The sequence below is a fragment of the Gorilla gorilla genome, chromosome X, assembly GCF_029281585.2.
Source record: "Gorilla gorilla gorilla isolate KB3781 chromosome X, NHGRI_mGorGor1-v2.1_pri, whole genome shotgun sequence".
In the NCBI taxonomy this organism is placed as follows: domain Eukaryota; kingdom Metazoa; phylum Chordata; class Mammalia; order Primates; family Hominidae; genus Gorilla; species Gorilla gorilla.
Window position 1 is genome coordinate 26,231,599 of NC_073247.2, and position 21,948 is coordinate 26,253,546.

The 21,948-nt window shown below is 41.1% G+C and overlaps 1 protein-coding gene across 3 annotated transcripts in view; it reads left to right on the plus strand.

Annotated features, from left to right (window-relative positions):
- Positions 1-21,948, plus strand: part of CA5B (carbonic anhydrase 5B) — a 111,555-nt gene that overhangs the window by 83,932 nt on the left and 5,675 nt on the right. For all 3 annotated transcript variants that reach the window (XR_008675644.2, XR_008675645.2, XM_055376649.2), the window contains 5 exons: positions 5,586-5,783; positions 13,517-13,635; positions 15,324-15,419; positions 16,262-16,324; positions 17,721-17,876. Coding sequence is in view for 1 of the 3 variants with exons in the window: in XM_055376649.2 (XP_055232624.1) it covers positions 5,586-5,783; positions 13,517-13,635; positions 15,324-15,419; positions 16,262-16,324; positions 17,721-17,876 (632 nt within the window). In the remaining 2 variants the exon portion in view is untranslated. The remainder of the gene's footprint in view (positions 1-5,585; positions 5,784-13,516; positions 13,636-15,323; positions 15,420-16,261; positions 16,325-17,720; positions 17,877-21,948) is intronic.

The window sequence follows — 21,948 nt, forward strand, 5'->3', positions numbered from 1 at the left end:
AGAAAAATCAGAGTGCTATGATTTAAAAATTATAATATGAAGTGATCGTATTATAAGAGAGTAGCCAGAGATCACTTTGTCAAGGAGGTGACAATTAAGCCCAAGACCTAAAGATAATGGGAGCCAGCCCTGAGCCAAATGAGGGGTAATTGATTTCTGTGGAGGAGGAGCACGAAGAAAGGGACTAAGGCAGGAATGAGCTTTCCATGTTTCAAGGGCTGAAAGAAGGACAGTGCCGAAGCTGGGGAAATAGGTGGTTGCAACAAACTGAATGTTCATGACCCCCTAACATTTGTGTGTTGAAATCCTAACCACCAAGGTGATGGTATTAAGAGGTGGGGCTTTGGGGAGGTGATTAGATTGTGAGGGCAGAGTTCTCATGAATAGGATTAGTTCCCAATATAAAAGAGACCCCAGAGAGCTCCCTCGTACCTTGTACCATGTGAAGACAGCAAGGAGGCTGTCTATGAACCAGAAGACAGGACCTTGCCGGACACCCAGTCTGCTGGTGCCTCGATCTTGGACTTCCCAGACTCCAGAACTGTGAGAAATAAATTTCTCTTATTTATAAGCCACCTAGTCTATGACATTCTGTCATAGCAGGCTGAATGGACTAAGACAGTGCTAAAGCACAAAATAAATCAAACCTAGGACTACTCATATAAACAACTAAAATCAAGCACTTCCTCAACATGGAATCCTTTGCAGGGCTTTTGTTGCCCATCAGCTAGAAATTACTGACACCTTTTTTTTTTTTTTTTTTTTTTTGAGTCGGAGTCTTGCCCTGTCGCCCCGGCTGGAGTGCAATGACACAATCTATCTCAGCTCACTGCAACCTTCACCTCCTGGTTTCAAGCAATTCTCCTGCCTCAGCCTCCCGAGTAGCTGGGATTATAGGTGCGCACCACCACGCCCAGCTAATTTTTTGTATCTTTAGTAGAGACGGGGTTTCACCATGTTGGCCAGGCTGGTCTTGAACTCCTGACCTCAGGTGATCTGCCTGCCTCGGCCTCCCAAAGTGCTGAGATTACAGGCATGAGCCACCGCACCTGGCCGACACTTTCTTAATGACAGTATGCCTTTGTTAACATAAACCACGGTTGATAAAATCACTATCTGTTTATTTCATTTTCCCTATACAAGAAGAACCTGAAAATGAAGCTTCTGTTAGACCACTTAATCATCTTATTTTTGAGGTAAAATATGAGCAACAACCAGGAAATTGTTTCGATCTGATTTTTGCTTAAATAGAGGAAAAGGAAGGGAGTAGGAGAGAACAAAAGTGTCAGTTTATCTTTAGCAAAACAAACCCTTGGCAAAAAATTGGCTTCAGTAAGGGGGCAGTGACCAAGGACCCCCTCCCCACACAGTGAGTTGGATGGTCTAACCTAGATGGTCTAGTTTAGTAAAGGAGGAGGTGGGTAGGAGGAAAGAAACCTTCTGGAAGCTGAACTTGTAAACTCAAGGGCATAAACTGATCTCGTCATTATGGTCATTAAAGAGCAATTGAAGGAACAGGCTCAGTTTTCTTGGGCTGGTATTTGCATGAGTCTGAGTGTTGATACTTCGCATTTCATGCATGAGATGGGGAACAATTAAGGATGACCAAGGCGTCGTCTTAGGGACCTAATCACTCCAGTTCTTCCCTAGTTGTCACAGGAGACCCTCATTGAATGGCTTTGAAGAGTGTGTACTCTCAAATTATCAGCCACAGTCTGAGTGTCTCAGAGGGGAAGGTGCATAGTCTCTTTGTGTCAGGAATCTTTACAAACAGAATCAGGGCCTTTCAAGGGCTTTCTAGAAGTTAAAAAATTAACACAATTTGAATCATTTTTCAGATCATTTGAATCCTTTCAAATCATTTGAATTTGAGCTTTTTCCCCCCCAACAATGGCAGTTGGATATGTTACAGGGCATATGTTTATTTTATTTTTTATTTTTGCCTTTAAAAGAGATGTTTATTCATGATGAATATGAATCCAAGTGTTTGGGTGGATATAACAGAACCAAATGTAACAGAAATTTAAGATCATCTTTCCCTCTAAGATGAAAAATATGGTATATTATATGTTATTGGATAAAATTACTAAACATTTTTAGACCCTGAGGTTGTATATTTTATGATGTTGGCTGCTGCGTAGTTACCATGATTGCTTTTTCAAATTGTTAATTTCTTTCTTTTTTAAAATTTCTATTTTTATTTTACATTCAGGGGTTACATATGCAGATTTGTTACATGGGTATATTGCATGGTGATGAGGTTTGGGCTTCTATTGATCCTGTCACCCAGATAGTGAACATAGTACCTAATAGGATGTTTTCCAGAAGGGCATATGTTTAATAAGATACCACAGGGCAACAAAAAAGGAGGAAGATGTGGCTCCTGCCCACAAGGAATTTGCATTCTAATTAGATTATGACAGTATGGCCCAGATTCCATTTCAGATGTGCCAGTTCATGTGCATTTTCCATTTTAGTTTTCTGAAACAGAAACTTCTTGTTCTTTAAAGTTCTTGTTCTTCACAAGTTGTTTTATACTGAGGAAAGAAAAAAACCCAGAACATTGGGTTCAGACCTCTCCAGAGATGACAGTACTGCATTATATGAAGAAATAGAAAGAAAAGAGTATTATGAGTTTGCATGCACCTTTTATCTTTAGACCAGGGTTTCTCAACTTTGGCACTATTGGCTTTTGGGTCAGGATGGTTCTTTGTCTTGTGGGAGCCCATCCAGTGCATTATAGGATCTTTAGCAGCATCCCTGGCCTCTAACCACTAGATGTCACTAGCACCCTCTCCCAATTTTGCCATCCGAAAATGTCTCCAGACATTGCCAAATGTTTTTGGGGGACTGAATTGCTCTCTCTGTTGAAAACCACTGATTTAGGCACTCTCAGGAGAGCTCTTTGTCTGTATTGCTGGAGCACTTTTATAAATAAAACAAAACAAAACACTAAGGTTAAGATACTGACTTACGGTCAGGCGCAGTGGTTTGCGCCTGTAATCCCAGCACTTTGGGAGGCTGAGGTGGGTGGATAACTTGAGGCCAGGAGTTCAAGCCCATCCTGGCTAACACGGCGAAACCCCATCTCTACTAAAAATACACAAAAGTTAGCCGGGTGTGGTGGCATGCGCCTGTAATCCCAATTACTCAGGAGGCTGAGGCAGGAGAATTGCTTGAACCCAGGAGGCGGAGGTTGCAGTGAGCCAAGATCATGCCACTGCACTCCAGCCTGGGAGACAGAGCAAGATTCCATCTAAAAAAAAAAAAAAAGATATTGACTTCCGGCTTTCAGCAGTTACCGAAGGAAGAGGATTATCTGCTCTGTCAGAGTAAACCAGAGGCAGGTTTCTGCTTTTCATGGAAATAGGAGATGATGCTGCCATACATGAGGGATTTGACAGAGTAACAAAACAACTACCTTAGTCTCATCCTTATTCTTTTTTTTTTTTTTTTTTTTGAGACAGAGTCTTTCTTACTCTGTCACCCAGGCTGGAGTGCAGTGGCGCAATCTCGGCTCACTACAATCGCCATCTCCCGGGTTCAAGCGATTTTCCTGCCTCAGCCTCCCGAGTAGCTGGGACTACAGGCGTGTGCCACCACACCTGGCTAATTTTTAATAGAGACAGGGTTTCACTGTGTCTCGATCTCCTGACCTCGTGATCTGCCAAAGTGCTGGGATTTCAGGCGTGAGCCACCATGCCCGCCCGGCCAGTCTCATCCTTATTCTTAGTGGTGGGGTGAGATGCAGAGGGTCGTTGGTAATGATTTCCTTCATGTTTCTCCTAGTTTTCCTGTTGTTCTTGATTCTACCCATCCATGGTACTTCTAAAGGACAGGGAAATGGACCATCCCAAACTGATATACATTGGTTCTGCTCATCACACGTGGGGGTCTCAACAGGCCGATCTGTGTTATCAGCAAGTCTGCTGATACTTATCAGGGACTTGCGACAGAGACCTGGTGCTTGACTCTGGAAGAAAATCAGCATCAGCAATGTCTTCAGTGCCTGTGGAGGATAAATTATATGTGTACACCTTAATAGATAATCTCCACATCCCTGTGACACACTGCAACCTCCAGGGACCTTAGCAATGCCGATGTTCTACCCAGGTTTTGCAGGATGGCTGCCTGGTCCTCAGAGTTTGCTTACATAGGAGGTGAACTCAACTCAGCACGCACAGTTATGTGGGGCGAGCATCTTACAGGATGCAGGCTACGCAAGCCTTTTTTTCTACCAGCCAACCAATTAAACGCTGACAATACTGATTCAGTGTTTCCTTTCCCAAAGTTCTCCCATTTCCTTTTTTGAAAATAAATCTGTTATTGAAAATTGAATTAATTTGTCTTTGTATTTAAAGCCACTTTGGGGAGTTGGGGGTTGGGAAATTCTCGATGAAGAAAATAAACTCATTTATGAATACCCTATTTCCACATGGCACTAAACTCCATGCATTATATTGTGATCACAGCACTGATTGCACTTGGTTTAGGTGAGCTTAGTAGGCAGACTGAGATGTGTTGGTTTTGCAAGATGCCAAAATGCTATTCCTCTGCCAGGTGCTCTCTGACCTATCTTTATCCTCTACTTTTGTGTATCGATTAAACCCCTAAGTGGCTGTATTGGTCAGGGTTCTCCAGAAGCAGAACCAGTAAGGTATATAGAGAGATAGATGAGAGGGAATTTATTAGTGGAAATTGCTCACATGATTATAGAGGCTGGGAAGTCCCATGACAGGCCATCTGCAAGCTGGAGACCCTGAGATACTGGTAGTATGGGACAGTCCAAGACACAGGCCTTAGAACCAGGGAAACTGATGGTATAACTCTCAGTCTGAGGCCAAATGCCTGAGAACCCAGAGAGGTGCTGGTGTAAGTTCTGGAGTCCAAAGGCTGGGAAGCCTGTAGCTGTTACCCAAGGACAGGAGCAGAAGAGTGTATCCAAGATCCAGCAGATAGATGGACACATTCAGTTTTTCCATGTTTTTGTTCTCTCTGGCCCCCCAGCAGTTTAGATGATACCTGCCAACATTGAGGGCAGATCTTTCCCACCTAGTCCACTCAGAATTACATGCTAGTCTCCTCCGTAAACACCCCCAGAGAAACACCCCAAAATAATGCTTTACCAGGTTTCTAGGTATCCTTTAATCCAGTCAAGTCAGCAGCTAAAAGTAACCATCATAGTGGCTAATTCCTAAGGCTTTTAGTTTCCATTAGCCCTGACAGGTTCTCCAGAAGTACAGTAGACAGGCTTTTTTTTTTTCTTTTGAGACATGGTTTGGGTCTGTTGCCCAGGCTGGAGTGCAGTGGTGCTATCATGGCTCACAACAGCCTCGACCTCCCGGGCTCAATCCTCCCACTTTAGCTTCCCCGGTAGCTAGGACTACAGGTGTGTACCACCACGCCTGGATAATTTTTTGCATATTTTGTAGAGACAGGGTTTCGCCATGTTTCCTAGGCTGGTCTCAAACTTCTGGCCTCAAGTGATCCACCCGCCTTGGCCTCCCAAAGTGCTGGGATTATAGGAGTGAGCCACTGCACTCGGTCCAACAGTCTTGATAATAGGCTGACCTGCTTTCTCCTAGTGCATCCACTCTGGGAGAGCGTGGACCTGGTTCCTGGGGGCGATCGACAGTCACCCATCAACATTCGGTGGAGGGACAGTGTTTATGATCCCGGCTTAAAACCACTGACCATCTCTTATGACCCAGCCACCTGCCTCCACGTCTGGAATAATGGGTACTCTTTCCTCGTGGAATTTGAAGATTCTACAGATAAATCAGGTGAGGGCAAGATCTGGTGGTCTTGTAAGGAGTTAAAGAAACAGTGTCATGTTAACAGAGGACACATCAAACTCTCTCCATGATAGTATTGACCTCTTTGTGAGCAATGGCATGGAACTCATTGATCTTAACTTTTTGAATGTGTGAAAAAAAATTCCTTCTAGTTTTTATGCATATTTTCTTCAACTAGTATAGGTAGTATTTTTAATTAATAAATATATCTCTATCTCTCTATGTATAGATTTATAATTGGTATAGAGCATAGGTGTGAAATGGAAGTTTTACCAGAAATTTATTTTGTATGTGTATATTGATTATGTACTAATTTTTTTCCTTTGCTTGTTGACTTTATGAGAACTTTTACATTAAATAGTAACATCGTTTAATCAGATTTAACTTAGCATATAACAATACACTTGAAATGGGGCCAAAAGGATATTCATGTGTGCATTAGGTTGCAAAGACTAGTCATGTATTAGAGAAATGGAAACTTACGATCTGGTAATTTTGTTAAATAAACAGTGTTACCTACCTAGTTTAAAAGAAACACAATTTAAAAGAGTTTTTAAAATTCAAATATTATATTGATTTTGAATCTTTTTTTTCACCTTCCTGGATGTAAACTAATGTGAATGATTTCAAAGTTTACCTGAAACGTATAGTGTCTATGGAAGACAGAAGGTGGTTAATTTTGTGAAGGTTTATTTTCCCTTTTTTTTGTTTGCTTGTTTGTTTTACTGCATTTGATGATGTCAAATAGTCCAAATTAGTCTCAAAATAATTATTATTTGGAATAGTTTAAAGTAGTTATCAACCAGTGGTAATTCTGCCAACTTTCCCCCATACCCCTCCATATCCCTCACTCCCCGCTGTAGGATCCGAAGGCGTTTTTCATTGTCACAGCTTGGGAAATGAAATTGGCATCTAGTGTGTCAAAGTCAGGGATGCCACTAAAGATCCTACAGTGCGTCGGATATCCTTAACGAAGAGTTGTCTAGCCTGCAGTATCAATAGAGCTGAAGCTGAGAAATCTTGATCTCAGGGAAACTTGTTTTCTCTCATGAATGTTAGGAAATGAGTCCATAAAAAATGATAATGAGGCCAGGAGTGGTGGCTTATGCCTGTAATCTCAGCATTTTGGGAGGCCGAGGTGGGCGGATTGCCTGAGCTTAGGAGTTCGAGATCACCCTGGGCAACATGGTGAAACCCCATCTTTACTAAAATACAAAGCATTAGCCAGGTGTGGTGGCGCATGCCTGTAATCCCAGCTACTGCTGAGGCAGGAGAATTACTTGAACCTGGGAGGCAGAGGTTGCAGTGAGCCGAGATCGCGCCACTGCACTCCAGCCTGGCATCAGAGTGAGACTCTGTCTCAAAAAAAAAAAAAAAAAAAGTAAATATTCACTCCTGCATTTATCCTGGCTCTGAGTCTCAACTGTGTCTTTGTTTTCTTTGTATTTTCCTAGTGATGCTCTGATACTTAGACATGGCACTCTGGCCTAACTACAAACAGACTGCTCCTCCAGTGGGCTTAATCTCTGTCTGGTTTTCTCCCTTCTGATATGTGTCTCTGCTATGGTTCAGAAGGTATTTGAGTCTGTCTAAGAATTTAGGTGTTTCCATGTCCCCAACTTTCCTTTCTCCTCCATGGTATGACACAGCCCCAAAACCATGAACATCTTACATTCGTATCTCAAAGTAGGAAGTTCTTTTTCCTCCCAGATTCACGGGCATCTTTCTTTTCCCCCCTTTTTTTGCGTTGTTATTTATTTAAATTTTATATCTGTGAATTCACAGGTTGATGTGTTTCATTATATTGTTTCTAATTCTCTTAAAGTAACTTACTATACAAGTAAAAGCTTCTTGTACCACATAAAACCATCTCATGTGCCATGCTTTGGGAAACATTGTTTAAGGCCATCTGGGTCTGTTGGTGGAATAGCTAGAGAAGGGAGGAATAAAAAAGATAAGAAAGAAAAATGATACTGATATATGTTCTTTTAAAATATATTTAGTGGGTATAAGTTTAGTTTTGTTTTGTTACATGGATATATTGTGTAGCGGTGAAGTCTGGGCTTTTATTATACCCCTCATCATGCATGTTTCTTAATTTCCCCAAAACTCTAGAGTGTGCCCCCTTCTCAACTGGAAGTCCATAATATTACCTTGTTTATACGGATTCCAGAAATCTTCAAAACAACAAGCTAAATTCCTGTGTTCTGGATGACTGTCTGGCACTCTGGTGAGCTCTACTTGTCCCCCATGGGGCTCTACCATTATCCCTGCCAGACGTAAACTAATGGGCCGACCCAGTCTATAGGATACCAACCCTCATCCATGTACTTTGCATGCATAGTAATCCTTTTGAATTCTCAACCCCATCTAGGGCCCTAGCAGCCTGCTTTCTTCTGGGGATCCTTGGTATTGGTCAGCTTTCTAAAGCCCTTGACAGTATAGGGACTGTCTGTTGCCAATATATCATTGCTTCATTGAGTTGGAAGTCTTAGAAAGTTGCTTAATGAGTTTCTTAACTAAGTGACTTGAGCCCAAGAACTTTCAGGGCAAATAGCTGTTTTATCTTTTAGTCCTCTCTTTTTCTTTTGAACAATAGATTCTAGAATTTTTTTTTTTTTTTTTTTTTGAGACAGAGTCTCGCTCTGTTGTCCAGGCTGGAGTGCAGTGGCATGATCGCAGCTCACTGCAGCCTCAACCTCCTGGACTCAAGCAATCCTCCCACCTCAGCCTCCCGAGTAGCTGGGACCACAGGCATGTGCCACCATGCTCGGCTAATTTTTTTTGTTGTTTGTTTGTTTGTTTTTGTTTTTGAGACGGAGTTTTGCTCTTGTTTCCCAGGCTGGAGTGCAATGGCGTGATCTTGGCTCACTGCAACCTCTGCCTCCCGGGCTCAAGTGATTCTCCCACCTCAGCCTCCTGAGTAGCTGGGATTACAGGTGCCTGCCACTACACCCTGCTAATTTTTGGTATTTGTAGTAGAGACAGGGTTTCACCATGTTGGCCAGGCTGGTCTCGAACTCCTGACCTCAGGACCTCAGGTGATCCACCTGCCTCGGCCTCCCAAAGTGCTGGGATTACAGGTGTGAGCCACTGCACCTGGCCTTTTTTTTTTTTTTTTTTTTGAGATGGTGTCTCACTCTGTCGCCCAGGCTGGAGTGCAGTGGCGTGATCTTGGCTCACTGCAACCTTCACCTCCTGGCTTCAGGCAATTATCCCGCCTCAGCCTCCTGAGTAGCTGGGATTACAGGCACATGCCATCACACCTGGCTAATTTTTGTATTTTAGTAGAGACGGGTTTCACCATGTTGGCCAGGCTGGTCTCAAACTCCTGACCTCAAGTGATCTGCCCACCTTGGCCTCCCAAAGTGCTGAGATTATAGGCGTGAGCCACTGCCCCCAGCTCCAGCAAATTTTTGTATTTTTTGTAGAGATGGGGTTCCTGAGATCAAGTGATCCTCCCACCTCGGCCTCCCAAAGTGCTTGGATTATAGGTATGAGCCACCGAGCCAGGCCTCAAGAATTCTTATCTACCCATTTGCATGAGTAATCTTAGATGGAAAAGAAGTCATCAATGTTTTTGTCATAATAGCTTCTTTTTAGATACCTACAAACCCAACTGACTAAATCACCCCTTGAACCTGTCTTCCCTAGGAGTGTCAGTCACACACTTACAAAATATGCAAGAAAAATTGTAGAGAGTTTGCTAATTTTTTTGTTTGGTTAGAAAGAACTAAAACTGATAGCCCTTTTAAATTATGCTTTAATAATTATTTTCTTTAAGATAGCATCAATTTTTAGTAATTACCTAATTTTCTCTCTCTCTCTCTCTCTTTTTCCACCTTTCAGTGACTGCCTCTTATTTCCTGTTTATTCTTCACTATTTCTCCATGTTGTTGCAAAACAATCAATAGCATGCAAAGAGGAAAAAAAGAGTGAATGAACATAAAAAATAAAAAGTGAAAGAAAGCAAGACATTTTAGAAACAAAGAAAGGCAAGAAACAATTCTAGAAAAGTAAAAACCTAATAAATATCGATGTCTACAAATTTCAAAGACAAAACCCTAAGCAATGCTGCCAGAGTGTGCTTTGTGAGGATTGGAATAAAGTGCAAGGAAAAGGAGCTGGGGAAGGTATGTGACAAAAACATCATACCAGTCCTTTTGGGATGCAGCTAAAGCAGTGCTTAGAGGGAAATTTATAGATGAAAATGCCTATAATAGAGAAGAACTTTCTCAAGTCAGTATCTCAGCTTTCCACCTTAAGAAACTAGAAAAAGAAGAACAAACTAAACCCAAAAGCAAGTAGAGAGAAGGGCATAATAAAGAACGAGCAGAAATCAATGAAATCAAAAGTTGGTTCTTTGGGAAGATCAACAAAGTTCACAAACTTTTAATTGGGGGAGACCAAGAAAAAAATAAAAGACAGAAGACTCAAATTACTAAACTCTGGAATGAAAGAGAGGACAACATGACCTACCTACCTTGATAGGATTATAAGAGAAGGTATGTGAACATCTCATACCGCAGTCCTCTGCTGGGTGTTGTTTGGTATTTGGTTCCCCTGAGTAGGACACCGTTACTGATTTGAATGAGTGCATATAAGAGAGTCGAAATACTGTGGGGAAGGGCACTAAATTGTCCCTGGATGATCCCTGTCAATTATCATCTCCTCTGGAATTCCTCTTATTGGCACTGTCAACAGGCATTAAGGAGATGGAGAGGTGAGTGCCTTTGTTCTCCTCCTCAGGGTGCTTCCTGCTCCATCCTGCTTCCCTGACTTTACACTTCTTTGCGGCAGTGCCAGTGAACCTAGTAAGAATGCTTTCACAAACATTTAAGTTCTCCTTCCCTGTTTTAGGTCCTACATTTACTTTAAAACACACATACACAGTTTACAACACACACACACACACACAGTTTAATGATTTTTAAAGGAAATTTACAGAGTTGTGCAACCATCACTATAATCTAATTTTAAAACATTTCCATCACCCCAGAAGCATTCCTCGTGTCCATTTCCTGCATTTGCTTTTATTTATGTGGGTTCTGTGTATTTCCTTTCTCTTCACCATCCCTTTCTCTGTCAGCTCCTTCTCTTTCACAGTGAAAAACAAAAGGAGGGAGTGAATATTACAGATTGCTTACTACCAGCCAGACTCTCTGCTGAATGTTTTATATTTGTTATGTAATTTTTTACAAGTTTAATCCTTTCTGATCTTAGAGCATGGAAAGAATAAAATATCAGGCCAAGCATGGTGGCTCATGCCTGTAATCCCAGTGCTTTGGGAGGCCGATGTGGGTGGATCACTTGAGGTCAGGAGTTCGAGACCAGCCTGGCCAACATGGTGAAACCCCTTCTCTACCAAAATACAAAAATTATTTGGGCATGGTGGCACACGCCTGTAATTCCAGCTTCTCGGGGAGGCTGAGACAGGAGAATCACTTGAACCTGGGAGTTGGAGGTTGCAGTGAGGCGAGATCGTACCACTGCATTCCAGCCTGGGCAACAGAGTGAGACTCTGTCTCAAAAAAAAATTAAAAAATAAAAGAATAAAATATCAACAACCTCAAATACATAAGTATATATTTATTTGATATGTGTTATGACTGCTCTGCTTTCCAATTCACTATCTTCTGTCTACCTGCCCCATTTCTTTGTTTCTTTCTTTTTTTTCTGTAGAGACTGGGTCTCACTATGTTTTTCAGGCTGGTCTCAAACTCCTGGCCTCAAGTGATCCTCCCACCTTGGCCTCCCAGAGTGCTAGGATTACAGGTGTGAGCCACTGCTGGGCCTGCCCCATTTCTTGATGACTATATTTCCTTCTTTCCTGCATTCATCTGCCCCACCCAACCCCACCTTTTTCCTTTAATCTTGCTGAGGTTACCAGTGACATCCCAATTAACTAGCCTGACAGCTGCTTGACAGTCTATTTCTCTCTCTCTTTCTTTCCTTTCCTTTTCTATGTTTTATTTATTTTTATTTTTTAGAAAGAGTCTTTCTCTGTTGCCCAGGCTGGAGTGCAGTGGCGTGATCTTGGCTCACTGCAAGCTCCATCTCCCAGGTTCACACCATTCTCCTGCCTCAGCCTCCCGAGGAGCTGGGACTACAGGCACCGGCCACCATGCCCAGCTAATTTTTTTTTTATTTTTAGTAGAGACGGGGTTTCACCATGTTAGCCAGGATGGTCTTGATCTCCTGACCTCATGATCCGCCCGCCTCAGCCTCCCAAAGTGCTAGGATTACAGGCATGAGCCACCGCGCCCGGCCAAAAACATCTTATCTGGGCCAGCCGCAGTGGCTCACTTGCCTGTAATCCCAGCACTTTGGGAGGCTGAGGTAGGTGGATCTCTTGAGCTCAGGAGTTCAAGACAAGCCTGAGCAACATGGCAAAACCCCATCTCTACAAAAAAAAAAAAAAAAGCCTGGCATGGTGGTGCACGTCTGTAGTCCCAGCTACTCAGGAGACTGAGGTAGGAGGATGGCTTGAGCCCAGGAGGCAGAGGTTGCAGTGAGCCGACATTGTGCCACTGCACTCCAGCTTGGGCGACAGAGTAAGACCCTGTTTCAAAAAAAAAAAAAAAACACTTGTCAATATTTTGCCTATAATATATTGGTAATAATTTGTGTGTGTGTGTGTGTGTGTGTGTGTGTGTGTGTGTGTGTGTTTGCGACAGAGTCTCGGTCTGTCACTCAGGCTGGAGTGCAGTGGCACGATCTCGGCTCACCGCAACCTCTGCCTCCTGGGTTCAAGTGATTCTTGTGCCTCAGCCACCTGAGTAGCTGGGACTACAGGCATGGGCCACCACGCCCAGCTAATTTTTTTTTTATTTTTTTATTTTTAGTAGAGATGGGGTTTCACCATGTTGGCCAGGCTGGTCTCAAGTTCCTGATCTCAGATGAGCCACCCGCTTCAGCCTCCCAAAGTGTTGGGATTACAGGTGTCAGCCACCAGGCCCGGCCAGTGTGTTTTTTCAATTGACATATTTGTATATATTTACCAGGTACAATGTAATCTTTTGATATATGTATGCATTGTGGAATGATTATATCAAGCAATGAAAATATCCATCACCTCACATGCTTACCATTTTTTTTTTTGTAGCGAGAAAATCTACTGTTACTCTTTTAGTAATTTTGAAATGTGCAATACATTATTATCAACTATGGTCACCATGCTGTGCAATAAATCTTGAAAACATATTCTTCCTAACTGAAACTTTGTACCTTTTGACCAACATCTCCCAGGTGATCATTTTTGACTTGCAAATGTCCTATTCCATTTCAATGAAAGGGAAAGCAACGCTAGTATCTTCAAAACTTGAAAAGCAAAGTGTCTGTGCATAAAAAAAGAAAGATCCTTTTATCCCCATATTTCAGTATTATAAAGTCATGTTGGATAAATGTGCTGAGAGAAATCTGCATTTTATTGCACACAAAAGAAAACTGGACACAATAATATAGGATATAAAATTAAGTCAAGAGTTGGCCTTTAACAATTGTTTGTAGCTTGTTATGTAGTTAAATCTTGATGTTATTTGGTCTTGTCCTTATACGTGCATTGACTTCATGAAAATCAAATTTATAATCACTTGTATATAAGTCAGTGTAATCCATTTAAGACAGTTCACATGGAGGGTCCATTGGAGATTTGGCCTTTCACCCACATTCCCCCACTGCACAAATGACTCTTCCCTGAATTGTTGGATGTGCCATTTTAGTGATCAAGGGAGGACCCCTGGAACACAACTACCGATTGAAGCAGTTCCATTTTCACTGGGGGGCCATCGATGCCTGGGGTTCTGAGCACACCGTGGACAGCAAATGCTTCCCAGCAGAGGTATGTTGAGAAGGTCAGAAACAGTGACAACTGTAGAGAAGGGGGGATAATTCTGAACTTTTAGTTGTAAGACATTATCAGAATCAGGTGATTCCTATAAATGCTAAATAGCTTTCTCAGGCAGTTTTGATCATTCTCAGCTAAGATATGTAAAAATGTTAACTTCTCTCATCTCAAATAATATAGTTGAAATGAACCTTAAGATCCTGAAACTGAATTCTTCTGGAATTCGAAGGTGGACTCAAATAGTAGCCCAAAGTAATAACCCAGGGAACATTGTGGAGCCACAGGTTGAATTAATGCAAGTTTGCGGTGGTGGGAGCCTAAATGAAGGCTGTGGCAATAGAAATAGAGAAAAAGGGCAAGATTTATCAAGCATTTCTGAAATTAAAGCAACAGGACTTGAAGGTAGGGTTCTCTTCAGGATAGGAGAAGGCAAAGTTAACCATGACTTTGTGGTGTCTCACTTGGGAGGCTGGGTGATAATGCACTCATAACTGATGAATGAGGAATGATTTGTAGGGAAATAAAGGGAGATTTTAAGGAAATAGAATTTCCTCTTACAACTTTTTTCCTAATTCAATTGTAAATGTTATGTAAAAAATAAAAGCCCATTTAAAAATTTATTTTATATTTGTTTCATTTTATTTTGCTTTGTGAGACAGGGTCTCACTCTGTCACCCAGGCTGGAGTGCAGTGGCACAATCACGGTTCACTGCAGCCTCGACCTTAAGCAATCCTCCCACCTCAGACAACAGGCGCACATCACCATGCCCTGCTAATTTTTTTTTTTTTTTTTTTTTTTTTTGAGACAGAGTTTCGCTCTGTCGCCCAGCCTGGAGTGCAGTGGCGTTATCTTGGCTCACTGCAAGCTCCACCTCCCGGGTTCACACCATTCTCCTGTCTCAGCCCCCCAAGTAGCTGGGACTACAAGCGCCCACCACTGCGCCCAGCTAATTTTTTGTATTTTTAGTAGAGATGGAGTTTCACCGTGTTAGCCAGGATGGTCTCGATCTCCTGACCTTGTGATCCACCCACCTCGGCCTCCCAAAGTGCTGGGATTACAGGCGTGAACCACCGCGCCCGGCCTGCCCTGCTAATTTTTAAATTTTTTTTGTAGAGACAAGGTTTCACTATGTCGTCCAGGCTGGTCTCATACTCCTGGGTTCAAGTGATTCTTCCACCTTGGCCTCCCAAAATGCTGAGATTGCAGGTGTGAGCCACCACACCCAGCCTAAAAGCACATTTTAAATGGTTATTCCTTGAAGAAGAAATTTGTCTTTAACTCCTGCATAATTTCCATATGGAGGATCTATTTCTCTCAATATAAACATCTTCTCTCCTGTAGATGCAAGTGGATTTCGAATATTGGTATTTCATTCAAATCAAGATGGGACTGGACAAATGTTGATTGCTTACCGAAGTGTCATTTTGTTATATGAATTTTCTGTTTTTCTCCCCAAATAAATCCCTTTATTCTAAAATAATATTAATTGCTGCTCTTGCCTAAATTTCTCCCTGATCTTTGTTTCTATCTCATCTTGCACCATGTTGTCATATGATTTTCTTGGTGGCTTTACTTTGGGTGAGGAAACATGTTTAAATGTCATAGGTTGACTGAGGCTGTGGGTTTATTCTGGAGAGATTCTGTATAGTCACGTGTTAACCCTCTTTTCATGGTGTTTCAGCTGCACTTAGTGCATTGGAACGCAGTCAAATTTGAAAACTTTGAGGATGCAGCACTGGAAGAAAATGGTTTGGCTGTGATAGGAGTATTTTTAAAGGTAAAAAGTCTCACCAACTTTAAATGATGTGTTGTATTCTAGGATGAAAAGATAGAACATTATAATATTGTTATTTAAGAATGTTGGGATCCATACATTGGTAAGATAAATAGTGCTTGAAGTACAGGATTGTTAAGAATATATTTTAGGGCCAGGCATGGTGGCTTACGCCTGTAATCCCAGCACTTTGGGAGGCCGAGGCAGGCAGATCACTTGAGGTCAGGAGTTCGAGACCAGCCTGGCTTCCATGGGGAAACCCTATTTCTACTAAAAATACAAAAATTAGCCAGGCATAGTGGTGCGCACCTGTAATCCTAGCTACTCGGGAGGCTGAGGCAGGAGGATCGCTTGCTTGAGCCTGGGAGGTGGAGGCTGCAGTAAGCCAAGATTGTGCCACTGCACTCCAGCCTGGGCAACAGAGCAAGACTCCATCCCCCCCACCACCAAAAAAAATATATATTTTAAATGATATAAAAATGCACAGCCCAATAGAGTGGTCACAAGCCACATGTGGCAATTGAGCACTTGAAATGTGTCTACTGCAGTTCTGGAACCATTTTTCATTTTATTTAATTTTAATTTCAATTTAAGAACTTAAATGAAGCAGGGGGCACCTTTCACTGCAGGCATGCTGACCTTGTCAGCAAACAGCCTGCTGGTTTGTTCTCTAATTTAATTTAGTAATGTTTATAAAATTATAAATTACAAGTTTAAGTATAATTTCAGTCATGCAGTTTGTTTTTATGTAATCACCAGGTAGTTAATTTTAATTCACATTCTGTTACAGTTTCTACAGTGAGATGTCCATTGTTTGTAATATTTTCTTACTTGTTGTTCTTTAGCTAGGCAAACATCATAAGGAGCTACAGAAATTAGTGGATACTTTGCCGTCAATTAAGCATAAGGTACTATTTGTTTTCCTTAATTACTTGAAATATACTTTTATGTTTCAATCTCAGAGCGGAGACATTACCAAGGCACTTTGAATTGGGAAGTTTAATTAGGTGAACTGTATTCAGCCTTAGAAGAAAACTTGCCATTTATGATTCCAGGGGACAGAAGTCATGATTCTGTGGGTAGGCAGTGAGCTTCCTGGTTTTGCTGCAGTGCCACTGAGGACTTGGGGACTCAGGAACATATTGCTGTCCCCTCCTCTGTTCCTGACACCGGCTCCTTCTAAGTCCTTGTGAACGCACCCAGAGCAGCCTTCTTTTCTTTAGCTGCCATCCCACAGGCAGGGAGCAGAGAGCAGTTCTACAGAAACTTGCCTTGTCCAGCTAGAAAGAACAGTAATCCACATCCTTCAGGTCGGATGCCTTTGTCCAGTCCCCCAATATTAATTCTTCAATATTCAGAATCTCAAAGGGCTGCTCTCTGGAAGCCCATATATTCTCTTCTTCTCCGTCTCATCCCCCACTGTATCCCTCTGGTCCCCACCTCTTTCCCTCTCCTTTCCTCTCTGGAAGCCCGTATATTATCTCCCCCCATCCCCCACTCTGTCCTTCTGGTCCCTACCTCTTTCCCTCTCCTCTCATCTCCATTTTCCTGTTTTTCCCTCTCTTTCCTTTTAGTCCAGGTTTCTGGCTCCTCCTGAGCTGCATTTCTTCTTAAAAGGACAATTCTCAGCCTCTCGAAAATGCAAAGCCTCCAGCCGGGCGCAGTGGCTCACGCCTGTAATCACAGCACTTTGGGAGGCCGAGGCTGGCGGATCACGAGGTCAGGAGATAGAGACTGTCCTGGCTAACACAGTGAAACCCCATCTCTCCTAAAAAATACAAAAAATTAGCCGGGCATGGTGGCGGGCGCCTGTAGTCCCAGCTACTTGGGAGGCTGAGGCAGGAGAATGGCGTGAACCCGGGAGGCAGAGCTTGCAGTGAGCCGAGATTGCACCACTGCACTCTAGCCTGGGCGACAGAGCGAGACTCCATCTCAAAAAAAAAAAAAAGAAAAAAGAAAAGAAAATGCAAAGCCTCTTTCTTTATGCACTGGCCGCTGTCTAAAACCTCTCAACAAAACTCAGAGGAGACTACCTGCTGGAACCTCACTAGAATTGAGAGATCAAATGGTTTTGGCCGTTTTCCCACAGGGGAATATAAAAAATGCACCGTTAATTCCAGAAACAAAGCCAGGCATGATACCATCCTAAGCAGCGATTCTTCAGGAAGCTGCCCAGAAAGGCCTGGAGCTCCTCTGGACCACTGCTGATCTCCAGATACTCCCTGAGAACCATTGCCTTGTTGTCCGATTCCTGAGTGGTTTTCACTACTAAATAATGACTCAGTTATCTCTTCTCTTGGCCAGGATGCCCTTGTGGAATTTGGGTCATTTGACCCTTCCTGCCTGATGCCTACCTGCCCGGATTACTGGACCTACTCAGGGTCTCTGACTACCCCACCCCTCTCCGAGTCTGTCACCTGGATCATTAAGAAGCAACCAGTAGAGGTTGATCATGATCAGGTATGTTCTCTCCATAATTTCAATCTAAGGAAATCTTTGTCTGCCCATGTAAAACAAGGCTGGGCTCAGACTGTGGCATCAGTTTTAACATCTTGTAATGCTTATACATTTTTATTGAAGTGTACCAACGTCTTGTCTCAGTTTGGACATGAATTTGGGGATGTTTCAGATTAACTAGAGAGAAGAGTTAAAACACAGAAGAACATAAGTTTTTTACATTTATATTTGACAATTACATATGTCTTCTTATGCCTTGTGTATTTTATATATAAATATTAAACTCTATACAAAATCAAGACCCTTTTAAAGGGAAGAATGAAGGCTGGAAATGAATGTGTTCAAAACTGTTTAAAATCCTTAAGGGAATTCTGCTGTAGAATCTCAGGATAAATACAGAATTCAACAATGTTTGTCCAGAAACTTTAATGTAAGTCCATTTTTTGAACTTGGGATCTATTTTTCCCTTAGAAACTAAGTCTAAGTAGTATTTACTATGCAAACACTCAAAATCCTGTATAATGTATAATATAAACTACAATAATATTTACTCATACTTGTTTTATGGGATTTTTACTGTTTATAAAGCATTTTCATAAGAAAAAAAGCTTCCAGATTCTTTTTATGAAGCCAGCATAACTGATACCAACACTCAACAAAGATTGGACCCCCCTCTGAAGAATATAAAAGAAAACAAAGCTAAAAAGAAAATATTAGAAACAGAATCCAGCAGTACATCAGAAGAAATATACACTTTGTCCAAGTAGCTTTTACTCCAGTAATACAAGTATGGTTCATGTTAAGAATGATATTAATGTAATTCATTCTATCAGTGGATCTAAATAGAAAAATCATATTATCATTTCCAGGGAAGTTAAAAAGACATTTGTAAAAATCACCATTCAGTTTTTGAAAATTTTTAATAAAACAGAGCTGAATAGAGACTTCCCTATCTTGATAAAAGAGATTGATCTCAGTTCAAAAGCAAATAGTAGGTTTTGAATGGAAAGGATTGTTACCATATTAAGTTTTATATTAAATTACATTCTGGAAGTAGCCAGTACAGTTAGACTCTAAAATAAAAAATAAATTAGAGAAACAATAAAAAACGACTACAAAAATCAGAGATAATTTGGTAATCAGTGGAATACAATATTAATTTCTAGAAATCAATACATTTGACATATATAAATCACAATCAGCTAAAAGATATGATATAAAGATATAATGTAAGAAAGGCTCCTATTTATAATGGAAACAAAAATATAAAATACTTCGGAATAATTTTAACAAGGAAAGCTAATAAGAAAACTTAAAATGTTCCTGGAGGATACAAAAGAAGGCTTGAATTAATAAAGTTAACACATTATAGGATCAAAAGACATAAAAACACCTTTTTTTTGTCATAAATGACAACCTAAGTTGTCGTTCTCCATGAATTATTTATTCACCATAAATTTATGTATTCCCAATAAATATGCCAATAGGATTTTTAAATCGATATGCTATTTCTAAACTCATGAATAAAGACAAACACATAAATAGCCAGGGAAAATTCTAGAAAAATACGGGATAATTAGACTCACAAAGTTATAAAGCCTCAATAATTAAATAGCATGTTACTGGCACATGGATAAAGAGATCAATCAAGGGAAGTATATTAGCGTTCTCCAGAGAAACAGAACCAATAGGATATATATTGTATTAGTCCATTTTCACACTCCTATAAAGAACTACCTGAAACTGGGTAATTTATGAAGAAAGGAGGTTTAATTGACTCATAGTTCCACAGGCTTAACAGGAAGCATGACTGGGAGGCCTCAGGAAACTTAAAATCATGGCAGAAGGCAAAAGGGAAGCAAGGACCTTCTTCACATGGCGGCAGGAGAGAGAGAGAGAGATGGGGGAAGTGCCACACACTTTTAAACCATCAGATCTCATGAGAACTCTTTCACTATCATGAGAACAGTAAGGAGGAAATCCACCCCCATGATCCCCTCCCCTGACACAGGGGGATTACAATTCGACCTGAGATTTGGGTAGGGACACAGGGCCAAACCATACCAGATATAGATAAAGATTAAAAAAAATTAAGAAAGACAAAGTTAGATAAATAACCCTATAAAGGTTAAATAACCTTAACTCTATAACCCTATAAAGATAAATAAAGAAAAAGATAGATAAAGTTGTATCATAAGGTATTGGCTATGTGATTATGGAGACTAAGAAGTCTTACAATCTGCCATCTGCAAGCTGGAGACCCAGGAAAGACAGTGGTGTAGTTCAAAGGCCTGAGAGCTGGAGAGCTGATAATGTAGATTTCTATCTTGGTCTGAAAGCCTGAGAACCAGGAGCTCCGGAGAAAGGAGACGATTGATGTTCCAGCTCAAGCAATCAGAGCAAATTCAGCCTTCCTCTGCCTTTTTGTTCTATTCAGACCCTCAGTTTATTGGATGACTCCCATCTACTTTGGGGAGGGCCATTCACTTTACTCAGTCTACCAATTTAAATCCTAATCTCCTCCAGAAACACCTTCATAGACATACGTAGACACAGTATTTAACCTGTCTGTGCATCCCATGACCCAATCAAGTTGACACATAAAATTAACCATCACAGGAAGAAAATAATAATTTCAGAAATATGTCCAAATACATATGAGAATTTATTTTATGATAAATATAGCATCTCAACTCAGTAGGCAGGAAAGACAGAGTATTCAGTATTCGGTAAATGCTGTTGAGGAATAATTGAGGAGGCATTTGGGGGAAAAAAATTGGATCCATCATTCAGACCTTACACAGGAATACATTCCAGATATATTACATGTAAAAACTACCACCATGAAAGTACTAGGATAAGCATAGGAAAATCCTTTTATGCCTGCAAATGTATAGGCTTTGTGGCCTATACATTTAGTCTGTTTCTATTCTTCAGATTAAAAAATTGACACATTTCCTTGACTTATATTCCTTCTAGGAAAACAAATGGGCATAACATTGAAAAACAAATAAAGCAAATACATCAGAGGGTCAGTGGCCCATGTGAGGACTTTGTAAATACAATTTCAACAAAATTTTAAAATTTATTTTTCAATTATATAATTTAAAATTTTATTTTCTGGTCTAACTGTACTGGCTACTTCTAGAATGTAATTTAATATAAAACTTATGGTAACACTGAAAATTTAGTAAGGAAAACAGTGCTACCTGTCATCTATAATATTATCCTAGTTGCCTATAATTTTACCACTATCATTGTTTGGGGAAATCCTTCTGGTCTCTTGTCTATCCAGATGCACATAAGTCCTTATGGTCTTTTATCTATATAAATATACACAATTTTTGTATGAAAATGGAATCATTCTGTACATACCATTTTGCTGCTCTTTTCACTCAGTGATGCCTGGAACTTTTTTTTTTTTTTTTAAGACGGTCTCTAGCTGTTGCCTGGGCTGGAGTGCAGTGGCACGATCTTGGCTCACTGCAACCTCTGCCTTGCAGGTTCAAGCAATTCTCCTGTCTCAGCCTCCCAAGTAGCTGGGATTACAGGCGCCCGCCACCACGCCTGGCTAATTTTTTGTATTTTTAGTAGAGATGGGGTTTCACTGTGTTGGCCAGGCTGGTCTCGAACTCCTGACCTCGTGATCCACCCGCCTCGGCCTCCCAAAGTGCTGGGATTACAGGTGTGAGCCACCTCACCCAGCTGCATGGAACATTTTATAGATAATGAGCATCTTCAGTATTATTTTTAAGGACTATATACTAGTTCATTTCATAGATCAGATGTCATTTATCTTTGATACTTAGACTATTTCTAATCTTCTGCAATTAGCTGAATAAAAAGAAACATTAACTACTTGTACAGCTTTCTAATTAGTGAGGGCTTTTGTGTAATTTGCATGTACAGCCGCTGTGTGATACGTTCATTGCTTGCTTTCAGTCATAGTTCTGCCTCTTCAGCTCTATTTGCCCTGAAGTCTTTGTTGCAAATGACTCTTCTTCGCTTGCTTGTCTACTGTGCCCCAGGCTGTCTTCTCAGTTGTTAACAATGAGGCAGATTGAATGAGGGGAAA